Source organism: Ciconia boyciana, chromosome 2, assembly GCF_034638445.1.
Source record: "Ciconia boyciana chromosome 2, ASM3463844v1, whole genome shotgun sequence".
NCBI lineage: Eukaryota > Metazoa > Chordata > Aves > Ciconiiformes > Ciconiidae > Ciconia > Ciconia boyciana.
The window spans coordinates 43,055,350-43,071,167 of NC_132935.1; the positions used below are offsets into that span (position 1 = coordinate 43,055,350).

Below are 15,818 nucleotides of genomic sequence, written 5' to 3' on the forward strand. Positions count from 1 at the left end.
TTTTCTCATAGTGGAAGGGGACTCAGTTCAGAGCAAGAACCTCACCCTCCCTGTAGAGACACTAGGTGGTGCAGCCTTCCTGTGTGACACTGAGAACAGCCCTTCTCTGGTGTGATGTTCTCGCCAGGTCTTTTGAGTTTGGGGTTGGTCTGTGCAAATGCAGTGATAAGTAATGACTCTGCCCTGTCTTTAACCAGGCTGGAGATGTAGCACTTGGGCTAGTGCTGTTCTCATGTTTTGAAGTGTTTCTGTTAAATACAGGTTATCTGGCTCCAGGAGTTCTAAAGGCCTATAATCCCTCCAGGGTAGAATTTCTAAAATATTATTCTACTCCCACACAAACTATTCCAGCTATTAAAAATTTTTTGTGTAGTGCTACAATACACTGAGTATGGAACCCTTCAATAAGAAAGCTGTTACCTACAAACTGGTCTAACAGCAATATTCAAACAGAAGTTAAAAAAAAAAAATCATCAAAACAGGCTAATGCTGGAAACTTTCTATAGTGCTAGATCGTTTGAAATGGTATTACACCTTGACTCTCTGTCTCTTGCCTGAGAGTGTATGTTAGCAAGTTTATGTAACACTAACTATAACCTCTTACTCCCTTGAGCAACTGCTGTTTGCGTGTTCCCTCCTACTTCCCAGAGCTCTTTGCTTGGCTACAGGAAATGGTTTGAAAGACAAGTTTACATTATCTTAAGCTATTTTTTTTCCTTAAAATACAATGAAGCCTGTAGTGAAGTACTAATCAATTCTTAACTGTAATGTCTTCCAAAGAGTTGCAATGGACTATGCTGCTATTACATTAAAGACTTCTGAGAAGCTGTTTTGGAGGACAGCTGAGGACTTGACTTCCTCTCTTCCTGCCCTCCACACCAAAAAGAAACCTTAACAAGGATGCAGAAATGGCTGGTTTAGTCCTTTTCAGCTTCTCAAAGCTCAATGGATGTAAAGAAAGCAGAATCCATTAATATTTACCATTGCAAAATAATCTTGTTAGTGATGATGAACAGATGTTCCCTTGTTCCACATGAAGCTACCATTCTGGATAGAACATCAGCTGTTTGTTTTATCTCAAATTACTACCATACAACTTGCTTCAGATTAGCTGTTTATTAAAATTAAAAATCACCATACAATAGAAACTATTTACATATTTAACTGATAGTCTGCTTAAACTGCACAGTTTGACTGAAGGAAGCCAATGGAAAAGAAAAGCAATGAATATTTATGCTGTTGAACTTCAGCTGCAGGCACACTGAAGCTTTATTAAAAGGGTTTTAAGCTTCTGCAAAGTACCATTGCCTAAATAATTGGGATGAGGGGTGGCAAAGATGTACTGAGTTTCAGTTGTAAGAACCAGTGTAACTTTGGGGGGGATTAAAAAACCCAAACCTAATCTATGCTGTAGTTACATTGCAATTGTACTAGCTCAGCTGTTTCGGTAAGTAATTTGATAGAACAATTCAAGATGTGGACCTTTGCAAACTGCATTCACTTTTATGAATTAGATTTATATACTGAGCAACAAACCTATAGTGTCACTGCAATGTCACTTGATATCCTATTGCATATTTCCACAAATTGTTTTTTTTTATAGTGCTAGGGCTAGTTTTAGCTTAAAACAGATTTGAGGTTAGTTGATTAAAGCAGCAAAAAATATAAGGAATATTCTTGAATAATCACAGAGGATTAAAAATTAAGATTAAAATATTTTCACTGATAAACAGTCTCAGCAACTGCAATGAAAGTATTAACTTCCTTCAAAATCCTGTGCTTTCCCATGGACTTCAGATGATGACTTTGGCCTCGTGGGAAAGGGAAGGTTGAATACAGAGATAGTTGTGCTGCTGCTTCTGCCATCATGTGTGTTCATATTGCACTTCTGCACCTGTGATGGCTGTGTGATGCTTTGAAAATGATTTTAAATTTAATATGAGTAATACAGCAGTAAAACAGAATCATCTTCAGTGTAAATAATTACATACATAACCCTTCCTTAAAGGAAACCATGACACCGTTTAGAAAGTCTTACAAGAGGTGACAGTACTCCAACTACTAATGTGAAATAACAAGGATATAAAAATAATTTCCACAATATGCTGTATTTCAAAAAAAGATTATTTAAGAACATCACTATGTCTTAAATCTGTAAGTTCTCCTTCATGACTTTGTCTTTTGAAAAACAGCTGTTCATACATCTTCTCACCCCTTTTATAAAGGTCTCTTTGTGATGTATTCCATGACTTAGATCCTAAGAAGGCACTGTCAAACTGTACCGGTGCATGTTCGCTTTCCTTCCTTCTCCCTACCCACCCCAAAAAAGCCTGCTTGGTTTGGGATGTTTCTGCAGATGCAAAATACAGAGCATTTAAGGAGAACTTCGATCTTTAGAGGAAGTGTTTTAACCAAATAAAAACATTATTATTTCTCTGCAGAATTACTTTTTCCTTCAGCATTTCAGCTTCCCCACTCAGTTAAGACATCCAAATTCATGAAGGAATTGGTTTGAGCAGTCTGTCCAAATAATAGTCTGTGCCAATGATCCATGTCCATAGAAAAAGTGTTCTTTGTTCTATGGCTGTTGTTGATATTGCCCTTCTGTTGCTGTGTAGAAGTCATCAAGCACACTCTGTAGATAATCAAATGTTGGCCTCTCTTCTGCTTTGTCTTTCCAGCATGTTTTCATGATATCGTAAAGCTCAGCTGGACAGGTTTCCATGCGTGGCATTCGGTACCCACGCTGAAGAGCAACCATCACATCTGAATTGCTCATACCTTCAACAGAAAAAGAAAGTTTTGATCAAATGATCTAAATTCCTAAAGAAACAATATTTTTTTCTTTTTTATTTACTTCACTCTAAAGATGTTCACCCAATACTACGAGACTCTTAAAGCTACTGATTAAAGGTAGCTACTAATATGAGGTCAATAAACAAGGCTGAGGTGTGTTCTGGAACCGAGGGACTTGCTTTGAAAATCCGAGGGGAAGATTTCCGTTTCCCCAGTTGAGTACAGCGACCTCTTCAGTGCCCAGTCTAAGACGACTGTGGGGGGAGATCATAACTCTTGCCTCCAGAACCAGCTCTGTTCTGTTCCTTTGACCAGTCTTGCCACCATTTGTTTTGCTTCCAGCGGTGGTGAGATTCACAGCAAAAGCCCACCCTGGCATCAGCCTTTGTCTCTTCGCTGCAGAGCTTCTAACCTGCTTGCTGTAGACCCCATCCGTACTGAGACGGAGAGCAGCCTCCCGTTTGACCATGCTCCCAGTCACCCTGCCCAATGTAGTAACACACTTTCAGATTTTCTTCTACATCAGCTTTTGTGTAAGTGCTGCTGATTGCAAGATACTGAATGTTGTCACTCATCATATTGTTACTTGTAACAGGGAATTTCCCCTCCCTTCTTCCTCATCCTGTTCCTATTGTGCACAACCATCTTCCTAGCTGTGCTGAGCTTTGCTTTCTTTCCCCGTTACGGTTTTCTTTCAGAGAATAAGAACTCTGAGTACCAGAAGTGCATCCTGAGCCTCACATGCCCACTAACATCACGTGAGAGAGGCCTGCCCAGGACTCCATCCTCTTCCGCTCTTTTTTTTCCCACCACCCCCCCCTCCTTTTTTAAATCCTTGAGAGATTGGTTCACAGAACTATTTTGACACTTACTCCTGGAACGTCAGCTATGGCAGGGCCAACAAAAAGGCTCACTACTTCCTATCCAGAAACCTGCCTTTCAGCTTGTCTCGTCCTCTGCACATCTTGTGCAACCCAGTGGCGTAATTGTGCCAGGACTACCTTCTCCAGGACACAGTCTCTAAGCTTTCTGTACCTCAGTGAATGCTGTTTCTTCTGATGACTGGGCATGCAAGAAGCACCTGTGCTTCAGCCTAGACATTTGCTACCGCCAGTGAAGACTTTCCCTCCATCGAGACCCCACGGCCGCTGGCCACTCCTCAGGCTAAATGCTCCACCTGGTGCAGTTCTGCCTAAGACTACAGTTTCTCATGGTTTTTCTCAGGCAACTCGGTCTCCGGTCAGGTGCGTGCGTGACAGTCACTGCCCCTGCTTACGCCGGTTCCCCAGAGGTGTGGGGAGAGCAGCTGCACTCTGCTGAGAGCAGGCAGGACAGGTCCTGCTCCGAGCACGGTTGGCAGCGGAGAGGCAGCTGCGGTGCTCCCCCGAGTACTTGGTGACTGTACAGCTCTGGTGCTGCAGACTGTGCGGATCTTTGTACATGTTATCTGACTACTAAAGCTATGATTTAAGCCACTTGGCAGGTAAGGACACATTTGAATTACAACCAAATGACAACTCTATGTGGTATAACTACTGCGATTATTCAAGATGACTATAGTTCATATAGTTGACTTCAGTTCAAGCCTTTTGGCTTTAACCTATTCTAGAAATACTATCAATCAGCCATGAAATCTGGGTCTGGATCAGAGTGCTTACTTTGGGCACATATTTTGTATTTTCAGTTCCGCTTTGGAAGGAGGAGTGAAGTTTTTCTGAGCTAACATTGCACACATGTGTAGAAAAACAGCATTTTGAAGGTAGCAGTGGAATGGCATGTTGTCACAGAATAAGGAATTACTGCTACATAAAGACTAAATATAGGAAGAAAGTCAATAAAGCATTTTACAGAGGACAGTGATCTGACTGCTTGAGCTTAAAGAAATGGCTTGTATATAATGTATGCAGTAAAACAGTTATTCATATTATGCAAAGTCTTAGTTAACTGTGTGTAACGCATGACGACTGCTGCTACTGGGTTTTGTGCAGAATGGGGCTGATTCTGTGGGTTTAAGTACTTTATAGGATTGTGCTTAGATTTAGTGTCTGCAGAACTGATTGTTACATTCTGAATGCCAAGGACATAGCCTGTGTTTCAGCTAACTTGCAGGAAAACTATTTGTTAAATAACCATTTAAGTTCACAAGACAAAAATTAAAAGACTTTTATCAGTATTCCATAGTAAATACAATATCATGAACATACTTGCATATGTTTCAGGTTTTATTTAAAACAAAAAGGCTTACCTGTCTATCCCACAGTCCGTGCAGTATTCTCAGAATAGCTACTTGTTTAACTTTTCCCTTTTTAAAATTTTTTTTCTTTTTTTGTGCCTAGAGAATTACCTGTCTCATCAAAACTACATCCTAATCGGTAAAAGAAATATATCCCACATGCATATTTGTTACACTTACACCCTCGTAAATGCCAGCAAAGGACATTAGCTCTAAAGGTTTGGTACATGCCTGTTAATTTACACTGTGGTACCTGTTAAGCATCACAGATAAAGACATATTTGTTTATGTTAGAGCCTGGGAAATTATGTGACCGCAGCGGTATGGAGGAAGAATCCCACCATATAGAAAGTGGCATATATTGTGAAGAGCAGCTGACGTAACTGGAATGCAGGTATGGATGTTGCCAGTATTTGACATACTATATAATCACCTGGAAATTAGTTCTAACAACCAATTCAACGTATTTGCCCAGAGATTCAGATACTTGTTTCATATTTCAAAGGTAGTTCCTGAAACTATAGTCCCACTAATTGCTTTGACTTTCTCAGGAAGAGAAACAGCTGTTGCAATTTAAGAACAAAGGTCACAAAAACCCCAAGTTTCTTGGCTGGAAATGCTTCCTACCAAGTGGCCTGCCTAGATTTTCTTCACAGGTATTAACTACTTGCCAGTTTCAACTCAAACTGTTTCATATGCAGCTTTATGCTGAATACTGTCTAGTTGCTGGAGCTGGTTAATAATTTAAAATAATATTTTGAAGCATTCTCATTAGAACTGAAAAATCAATTTACTGTTTCTCTCCAGTGGCTGCTGGTTACAACCTATCACTAGGTTACTCTTGCCATGCTGGGGTAATTTGCCCAAACCTGTCATATCTCTTCACGTAAAGTAAAATGGTCACCCATTTATTTTGCTGTCCTGATTCTTCAGTATCAACTTTCAGTCTAATAGGCTACTTCAATTTATACTTCTATTCAAAATAGACATACATCAGTTTAATGCAAGCAATGCCTGCAAACTATTAAAATCTTCCAGTATGCAGTCAAGAGGCTTCTGCTTCTAATTGCTGGTTGACAAATGAATCCACAGTGTATGGCCTATTTATGGTGCTCATAAAAATGCTCCCATATTAAAAAAAAAATTGCCCAGACTTCCCCTAGAAGAGATATTTTCCCACAGTAGTACAGCAGTACAGTGTCTGCTGTACAGATGATTTTTTTCTTAAAATAAAAATATGATATGTTTTACAGAGGCAAAGAGAGAGCAGACTTAGCTGCAGAAATAAGTATTGGATTGGGTTTTGTATTTTTGTAGTGCTGGTTTCCAAGTGAGCTCGTAGGTTTGCTCAGGGAAGGACAATTTTCAAGGCATCCAGAAACAACCTTGTGAGCCCAGCTCAGCGTAGGCAACTGTCTGGTTACATAGGCATGTGCTAACAGGGAAAAAAGTATCATCCCGACTGCGGGAAGAACCATGCATTGCTCGGCTGCACACAAATCCCATCTGATCCTTCCTGGGGACATGAGAAGTGTTTAGAATAGCTTTGGGAGGAGCTGCTAGTCAGTCACATATTTTATGGCCCTTACCTAAAAACCAACCCGGAGCATATGTTTAAACACTTAGCTGTGCAAGCAGCCCTATCACCTCTCGAAGTTTAAGGGGGCTACCCTTGAGCTTAAGTGCTTTCCTGGACTGGAGCCTTACTGAGCAATGAGAATGTCTGGTTTGGCTCTTCCTCTTGTATGGAAAGTTGATATGTTCTTCCATAACACAGTGTAAAGTTGGCTGCCATCACCCCTTCCCCGCTGCCCGAGTCTCGCGGGAGATCCGGTCTCCCTGTGCCCGGAGGTGTTGAGCCTATTATCATTTCAGGACCTGGGACTCGTGTCACCCACGTCCACCCCTTGACATCTCTGGCAGTTCAGGATGCAGAATTCCAGCGTCTCAGGAAGTGGTGGTGAAAACGTTTTCACTGTTCAAACAGCAAGAGCCACTGGACTGGAAGCGCTGGGAAAGCTTTGCTTGGATGACATATCTGCTCTCCCTTTACTGCCTATAAACTTCAGGATCCTAAGGGTTCTTCTCGTAAGTCACTACATCTATGAGATGTGCAGTACAGGTGAATAAGGCTGTACTTTCCCCATCTGCCCATGAGATAAGAGAATTTAGATTCATTTTCCATAACCTGAGTAAGCTTAAATGAATGCGGTCTGCTACCCTGAGCTAATCAGCTATGCCTGAGATGTGACCATTTTGTGTGCAAAAATATCCTTCATACAAGTTGTTTCTCTGTGCTGGAAACATTAATATGTATTTTGTTTAACAGAAATAAAAATGAAACATAAAGCACATAACCCTTTCACAGCTACTTAATGCAGCTATGATTGATGTACTCCTCTGTGGTCTTGTACCTGAACCGTGCGGAACAATGAAGAGTGAATATTCCTAGCAGTACATCAACGCTGCTTTAGGGTCTGCTTTCATATTTGTTTAGATTAGCTAACGCTGACAAATTATTACAGCCTATTTGCTTGTGAAAACACACTTTCTTAGTACTTTCACATACTACAATATTAAAAAACCCCAGCAGCTTACACAGCACCATTAGAGACTGCACTGCTGACCATAAAGCTGGGATCTGTGACAATTCAGCATTTGCTGCAGTTGTAACACCTTTTGAATATATAAAAATGACTACTTGTTCATGGTGCCACTAGTCTGTTTGCTAAAATTTACCCCAGAGAGGCATGTGCTTTACACATACACACATTTCAAAGCAATAACATTACCTGCAAGACATTTTCCAAATCACTGCTGTCGCTACTGTCAGATGCCAGCTCCTTCCCTGCATATTTTCTTTGCTTTTTAACATCAAAGTATAAATACAGAGTAACGGTATAAACACACGCCCATACCTGGATAAGGAATCTTTCCATATGTAACGATTTCATACAGGAGAATCCCAAATGACCACACATCAGATTTAATAGTGAAAGATCCATAGTTAATTGCCTCTGGTGCTGTCCATTTAATAGGGAATTTTGCACCTACAAAAAAGTACAGTCTCAATCAGTCAAAGGCAAATTTAAACACTCGATATCAAGTCACTAAAAGGTCTTAAACGACTTGCCTATGATACCCCTAAATTAGCAAAGTTACTGGCACCTCCTTCTGTCCAAGAGTAACCAGCAGAGATGTGCTGCAGGATGCATGTTGCCACACTGCATGTCCTGTGTCAGAGGTGCAAATAAGATGCCAAAAGTTACATAGCACCTTTTGACTCTTAGGTATGGTGAATTTTTGCTAAAATTATAGTCACCATTTTCCCTTCTGCCCAGCGGTCAGGCAACAATCTTACAATTCCCATCACCTGGAACTTCGCAAGACTTCAACTAACTTTTCCTATTTTAAAAAAAGTCAGTCTAGCTTCAACATACACTTCAATGAATTTCACCATAAATGCCAGTCATAAATGCAAAAGTAGTAGCAAGTCATATCTTAAAATACTGTCTTTCATGTCTAATTAACTGCTTCCAGAAAATCCCGTACAAAAGCAAACTCCTTCCAGTTAAATAAGAAAAGTTCAAGCAGCCTTTGTTGGGGAGTATTACATTAGCTCTTCAGACAACAAAGAGTAATACAAGCAGATTCTCTCTCTGCTCTTTTTAGCCTGCTCTATCATTCTGGCACAAAATACCAGGTAAGCTAGGAAACTTTTCTGAATGGCAGAAAACACATCAAAGCAATTCGGCATAAAGAATTTATAACCTGAAAGGTTCATTTAATCAATATACAATGTCCAGAGCTAGCTAAAACACACAGATATGGGTTCTGTACCTCTAAAAACTGCTTAATTGGACCCTTGTCTCTGATCTATTGAATTACTGTTACCTAGTGACTGCTGAATAGCTCATCTTCCTTTCATCTCAATTGCAGCACTCTCTTTCTTCCTCATACCTTAGTTCTTCCCCTCTTGTCCTACATTACCACAGTTTTCATCCAGACCGTGTGAAAATACGATGCAGTGTCTTTAAAACGCGAGGGTGGAAGCCAGCCAACAAACCAGCCCAGAAAAGTTACCCTAATGCAATCTGGGCACGGAAGCATAAGTAAAAACTTCTCACTACAGCAAATTGACTACGTGCTTCTTGAAAGGATCCTTGACAACATTAGCAAAACACCCATGGCAAAACCCAGGCAAATATCTTTAACAGTATGATTTCCCCTCCTGCCAGGCCTGACCCTGCTGCGAAGTTACCTCCCGTCTGTGTGCTGAACAGGGACACGGACCCAGCCTTCCCTACACGTCGCAGTAATGCTGCTGAACACGCAAATCGATGCTGCAGTTCCTAAAGCAGCTTCAAAAGATGACCAGTTCTGCTAAAAGTATTTTTGTTACCAGCAGCTACAAGCCCTAGGGCTCCTTCCTTTTCCGAAGTGAAAGGACGTGCATATGGCATTGAAGGATGTGAAAAGAAAATAAGATCGTATTTTCTTGGCATTTAATGCAGTGGGATGGAAGCTGTGGCTGTGCAATTAATTTGTTCAATTTAGAAAAACTTGCGTGCAGTTAAGTACTCTCAATTTTCTTTGTTCTTCAAATTTATTTGAAATAAACTTTTCAGAAAGCCTGGGGAGCACAGAAAGGTTATTTGTTTCCTTATTCTTTTTTCAAGTTGTTGGCATTAGAACGCTGCCTCTAGGAAGTTGTTACAGCATTTTCTGTCCTTGGTGACCATATTATCATTAGCCACAGCCTCACTGCCTCCCAGAGGCTGAAGTTTTAAAGACAAAAATAAGAATACATACCTTCCCTTGCTGTATATTCATTGTCTTCGATGACTCTCGCTAGTCCAAAATCAGCAATTTTGCACATCAGTAAGTCCGAAACCAGAACATTTGCTGCTCTCAAATCTCGATGGATATAATTTTTTCTTTCTATGTATGCCATCCCTTCTGCAATCTGTAACCAAAGAAACAACTATTTTGATATTTCAACACCGCACAACCCCATCAGCAGGTCTGACCTCTCTGTTCTTTCAAGGTATCAGCAAAGTCGCATCCATTTATTGATTGCCAGTATCTTTGGAGCATTTTTTAGATGGAAGCAAGGAAAGGGTGATTGCCATGGAAAACCTATGTGTAGATCCAGTCCTGCAAAACTATACTTACAGTAGCAGCTTCAAAAGAATTGTTTGGGTGAATAAAAGCTGGCAGGATTAGAGATATGTATTAGAGATGTTGCCTGAAACAAAATCTTAATTAAAATATTCCTAAGATTTCTACTAAAATGTTCTCTTTCCCAAATTATGAACCAGTTTATTTTCCAAATACTAACAAAATGGAAGGAATTAATAAGTTCAACAAGATACAGATGTTCTTTTAAGGATTGATGAAGCAACAGTGCAGATAGAGTTAAAAAACCCCAACAACTTTCTATTTACCCAGTATAGCCCTGGACAACCAGGAAACAATTACTAAGATAGGGCAAACAACTTTATTTTCTTCTACAACAATATGTACCTGTTCATACATGAGGAGTGTTTGGCAACAGCCAGCTCTCAGATACTATCATAAGTAAATTTAATTTGCATTTCAGCAGCCCAAATTAATTTCCAAAGCAAATTAAAGATGATTAATGTCCTCAAAATATACATTGGGGATGATCTTTTCAGTATTTGCCCAGACTACCTTTTTTCTTCTCCTCCCCTAAAGAAAAACTTTTTACTTTTCAGAAAAAAAGAAAGTGAAAGAATGGTTTCTATAGTCAGAGCAATAAAACTGACGTGTAGATTGTATTCTGTCCAAAAGTTTAAGACGAGCTAGGAAAAAAGAAAAATAAACCCAGCGCTTGCCAGCTGTCAGTTTTTCTCTGCCTCGTACGGCTCTGGCGATGGGTCATTCCCAGGCGGGGCTCACGGCCCAACCTGTGCCGCAGGTACCTCTCCAGGATGTCTGCAGGTGGGTGACGACTGCTCGCTGTCGGCCACGTGGTCTGGGGACCGCACAAGCTCGCAGATTTGCTAATGAGGCAGCAGTAAAGCAGTAAGGGTCCTCCTCCAGCACCAGTCCCCAGCACTCTCAGACACGGGCTCTTTCCTCTCCACCTCAGGAGAAGACAAGTGCACGGATCCCTTCTCAGCACCAGAGGTGCTCGTTTCAGCCGTGCAGTAAAGCAGGCAGGAGCACCTGACCAAATTTTAAGAAAACATTAACATCACTTCTGCTTATCCATTTTTAAAAAGTCCCCGAGGGCTACTGCGAAGACACACGCTGCCACCACTTACAACACAAAACCACACAGTCTTCGTTCCTCTTTTTCGGTTTAGGCAATGGAAAAAGAGAGCCACTTGCCCTCCCACCTCCTTCCACTGCGAACCTCTTCTTACAAACCGATACGTTCTTCAGAACTGAGCGTTACCTTGCCCTTGCACAACGCAGGGGGGTTCTCACACTAAACCAGAAAGAAACCCTAAGAGAATGAAGAACACCTGCATTTCACATTTTCTAGAAATAAGTAGGACACTTTATAATGAAGGAAGCAGTTACTAGTCAATAATTGCCACAGAGTCTTACTAGGGACTTACAGACAAAATAGAAGAGTAGTATTTGATTAGAGCCTGCTCTGCCTTCTCTCCTCCCCATGCGATTACTTGGGTTTGGGGAGGAATGAGAGATGAAAGGGAAGGTTTTGCTGTAAGATCAATGCTGAGACTGGACTGGCCAGCTTGGCAGGTATGACCACAGTGCAGGCAGGTCCACCAATGTCACCAAAAATACACCAACCATTACAAAGGAATCAACTTTCCTCCTAATTCCCTGCACAGATTTAACATTTGGGTGAACTGCTGGCTGGGGAATGAAGAACCGTTTCACAAAAGAGACACTCGTGACGGTGATATTTAGTTTCCAAGCCCAACCAAGCAAACACATTGGAAAGACGATTTTATTTCCTCTTATTTGTGCCAGACGCTGAAGTAATCATCTGATTAGTCACAAATGAAGAATGTGACATCAAATGACCCATTATGTTCTCAGCAAATACAAACTACATTTCCGTGAAATTTCAGGACAATGGTTTTGACTGCATTGAATCAGCGAAATTCAAAGAAGCCATGTATGTGCAAGCATTTGGGCATGCAAAAAGTTCCCAAGTAGGAAAAGAATAATGGGCAAGGAATTTTGAATAGGAGAAGGAGGGGAAACACAGCAACTGGACAACTGAATTCACACATCTGGTCACTTTAAACCTTTGCTTGTGGGAAAAGGAAAAAAAAAAAAAAAGGCATTTTTTTCATCAAAGGAACGGGTGCCAGAGCCCATGTGATAACTCTTTCTGATAATTGTTGGGTTTTCATTGCCAAATGATATGTTAAAGGTAGAGAAATTCATGGGAACAAAAGAAAATTAAAGCCTTTTTCCCTCTCTTCTAATGATCATTGGTACCTGTCAAGACTGTTCGGCTACACGAAACTACTACTCGGGAGCAGAATGGGAAAGCTAATTTGGGCTTCTGGAATATGTTTTGTGGCCTTTAAGAGAGGATTCTGCCTACCTGTATAAGTGTTACCACCAAGAAGGGAGCAGTTTCCCCTTCACCTTTAATGAACTACACACATGCTTCTAGAAATATCCAAGTTAAATCCATTGAAAAACAACCAACCAACAAATTTCTAAATACTAGGAATTATGCACCTGGGGTAAGAATGGAAGAAAAGTCTTCTGGAAGAAATAAATCACTCCACAAGACAGCCTCCGTACTGTAAAGCTTCAGCTAAAAGTCACGCAACAAATGAATGACTCGGAGCCGCAGTTCTGCAGACAGCTCTGGCACCCATTTGGGGCGTGATTTCAGCTAGCAGTGCTCTTTCCTCTCTGTTTCTGCTCTTTCTACCTGTAAGACAGGGTAATTACTTAACTTTCCAGAACACTTGTGGGTCATTTCACAAACAGGTATAAAACTCTTTCAAAATTCTGAAAGAAAATGGTAGCAAAAGCGTGGCGCATAGGATGTTGCTTTGAAAACACACATTCCCTACTTTCTGACCCATTCTTTTAGCTTCTGAAGGTGTTCGGGGAGAGAGGCAAAAGCAGCAGAGGACTTTGCAGTAGGGAGGGGAGAACCTACTGTCACTGAAGATCTACACCTTCTGAAAAGCAAAAGCACTTGGTCACAACTCAAAGACTTCCTTGGCGAAACATCACAGCTGACATTAAACAGCACATAGAGGGATGGGCAGTTCTGTGCTTTTTTTCAAAAGGTGAAACTAGTCTTTTTTTTTTTTTTTTCCTGCAAAACCAGAGAACTTCTGGACTCCTTCATAGCTCTGTTTTTCAACTCAAAGACATGCCTGATTTCAACTTCCATTCCAAAGGTCTGTGATCCTCTTTTGTCAGAGTTATTTCAAACAAGGCATGTTTTACACATAGTTTGCAATGTTGTTTCTTCATGCAGAGAGGGGGTTACGGGAACACGTGTAATGAATTCTGCTTGTGCATTTCCAGGCTGTATGTAAAAATGTGGAACACTAAAGAGGCCAGATGGGTTTGCTTAGGGTCAGCCTGATAGGATGTTTTTACATCATGCTGAGAATGCATTAATATCATGTTGAGAAGGAAAATTAAGTGACAGGGATCATGAAACAGAGTGGAATGAATATGAAAGGGAATGAAAGAATAGCAAAATATGAAGGTTTTTTTAATTAGGAAAGCAAGTTTTAAACAACCTGGAGGGCTGATGGGTACAACCTCATGGGAAAAAAGTCTCAGGAACAACCACACCACCAAAAAACCCCAGCAATTACAAGTGCAAGGGCAAATCACACTTACTGTAAAGACAGTGCCTGATGAGAAAAATTTAGAATAGAATAGAATAGACTATTTCCGTTGGAAGGGACCTACAATGATCATCTAGTCCAACTGCCTGACCGCTTCAGGGCTGACCAAAAGTTAAAGCATGTTGTTAAGGGCATTGTCCAAATGCCTCAAACGCTGACAGGCTTGGGGCATTGACCACCCCTCTAGGAAGCCTCTTCCAGTGTTTGACTACCCTCTCAGTGAAGAAATGCTTCCTAATGTCAAGTCTGAACCTCCCCTGGCGCAGCTTTGAACCATTCCCACGTGTCCTATCACTGGATACCAGGGAGAAGAGATCAGCACCTCCCTCTCCACTTCCCCTCCTCAGGAAGCTGTAGAGAGCAATGAGGTTGCCCCTCAGCCTCCTTTTCTCCAAACTAGACAAGCCCAGAGTCCTTAGCTGCTCCTCACAGGACATGCCTTCCAGCCCTTTCACCAGCTTTGTTGCCCTCCTCTGGACGCATTCAAGGACCTTCACAGCCTTCTTAAATCGTGAGGCCCAGAACTGCACACAGTGCTCAAGGTGGGGCCGCACCAGCGCTGAATACAGCGGGACAATCGCCTCTTTTGACCGGCTGGTTATGCTGTGTTTGATGCACCCCAGGGTGCGGTTTGCCCTCTTGGCTGCCAGGGCACGCTGCGGACTCCTATTGAGCCTGCTGTCAACCAGCACCCCCAGATCCCTTTCTGCAGGGCTGCTCTCCAGCCACTCCGCTCCCAATTTATACTTGTGCCCGGCATTAGTCCATCCTAGGTGCAGAATCCAGCATTTGGACTTGCTAAATTTCATCCCATTAATCATGGCCCAGTGCTCCAAGCTATCTAGATCCCCCTGCAGGGCCTCAGGAGACTCAGCAGCACCTCCCAGTTTGGTATCATCCGCAAACTTGCTAATGCTGCGTTCAACTCCTGCATCCAGATGTTTGGTAAATATATTGAACAGAACTGGCCCTAGGACTGAGCCCTGAAGAACACCGCTCGTGACCGGTCACCAGCCAGATGTATCCCCATTCACTACAGTCCTCTGAGTTCTGCCCTTCAGCCAGTTCTTCACCCAGTGCACCATGAACCCACTCATCCCACAGTTGGACAACTTGTCCAGAAAGATGCTGCAAGGAACACTCTCAAAAGTGTTACTAAAATCCAGAAAAACTACATCCACCGCCTTCCCTTCATCCACTGGGTGGGTGACCTTATCATAGAAGGATATCAAATTAGTTAAACAGGACTTTCCCTTTGTGAACCCATGCTGACTGTGCCTGATGATTGCATTATTCTGTAAATGCCTTCAACAGTACCCAGTATAATCTTTTCCATAATTTTTCCAGGAACTAAGGTTAGACTAACAGGTCTGTAGTTCCCTGGCTCTATCCCTCATGCCCTTTTTGTAGATTGGAATAACATTGGCTAGCCTTCAGTCAGCAGGGACCCCTCCAGACTCCCAAGACCTTCGGTAGATGATTGATTTGGCTAAATCTTACATTGTCAGAAACAGCTGAAAATTATAAAGTTGAATTACAAAATATAAAAAAGATACCCCAATATGACAAAAATCAGAAGAGCACACCCACAAAAAGTGCTACAAATAGTAAGTATAAGCAGGGAAATTAGAGGTGCATCAGTAATACAAGACGACCAAGGAAACCATTCACATTAAATGAATGATTAAATTAAATGATGGAGAATACTACATGCAAATGCTAGAGAGAAGTTTTTAAATGCCTGCCTTTGCTTCAGTCTCCACTGAAAGGGCCAAGGATGCACACGTGGTTAACGTGAATGACAATGGGGTAAGAACACAGGGTGGAAAAGGGAAAGAACTGGGTTAGGACAGTTTTTGTGGATGTAGGTGGCTTATGAGACACCTGAAAACTATCGGTAAATCCAAACTCACACACCCTCACTCGCCGACAAAGCAGGCAAGCAAAAT

The 15,818-nt window shown here is 41.6% G+C and overlaps 1 protein-coding gene across 3 annotated transcripts in view; it reads right to left on the minus strand.

The window, feature by feature from the left end:
• Nucleotides 1–1,123: 1,123 nt before the first annotated feature.
• LYN (LYN proto-oncogene, Src family tyrosine kinase) overlaps nucleotides 1,124–15,818 on the minus strand; it is a 55,549-nt gene continuing 40,854 nt past the window's right edge. For all 3 annotated transcript variants that reach the window (XM_072852465.1, XM_072852463.1, XM_072852464.1), the window contains exons 11-13: nucleotides 9,842–9,995; nucleotides 7,948–8,079; nucleotides 1,124–2,781 (exon numbers count right to left, since the gene is read on the minus strand). In XM_072852465.1, the coding sequence (XP_072708566.1) occupies nucleotides 2,579–2,781; nucleotides 7,948–8,079; nucleotides 9,842–9,995 (489 nt within the window). In that variant the 3' untranslated portion in view covers nucleotides 1,124–2,578. The remainder of the gene's footprint in view (nucleotides 2,782–7,947; nucleotides 8,080–9,841; nucleotides 9,996–15,818) is intronic.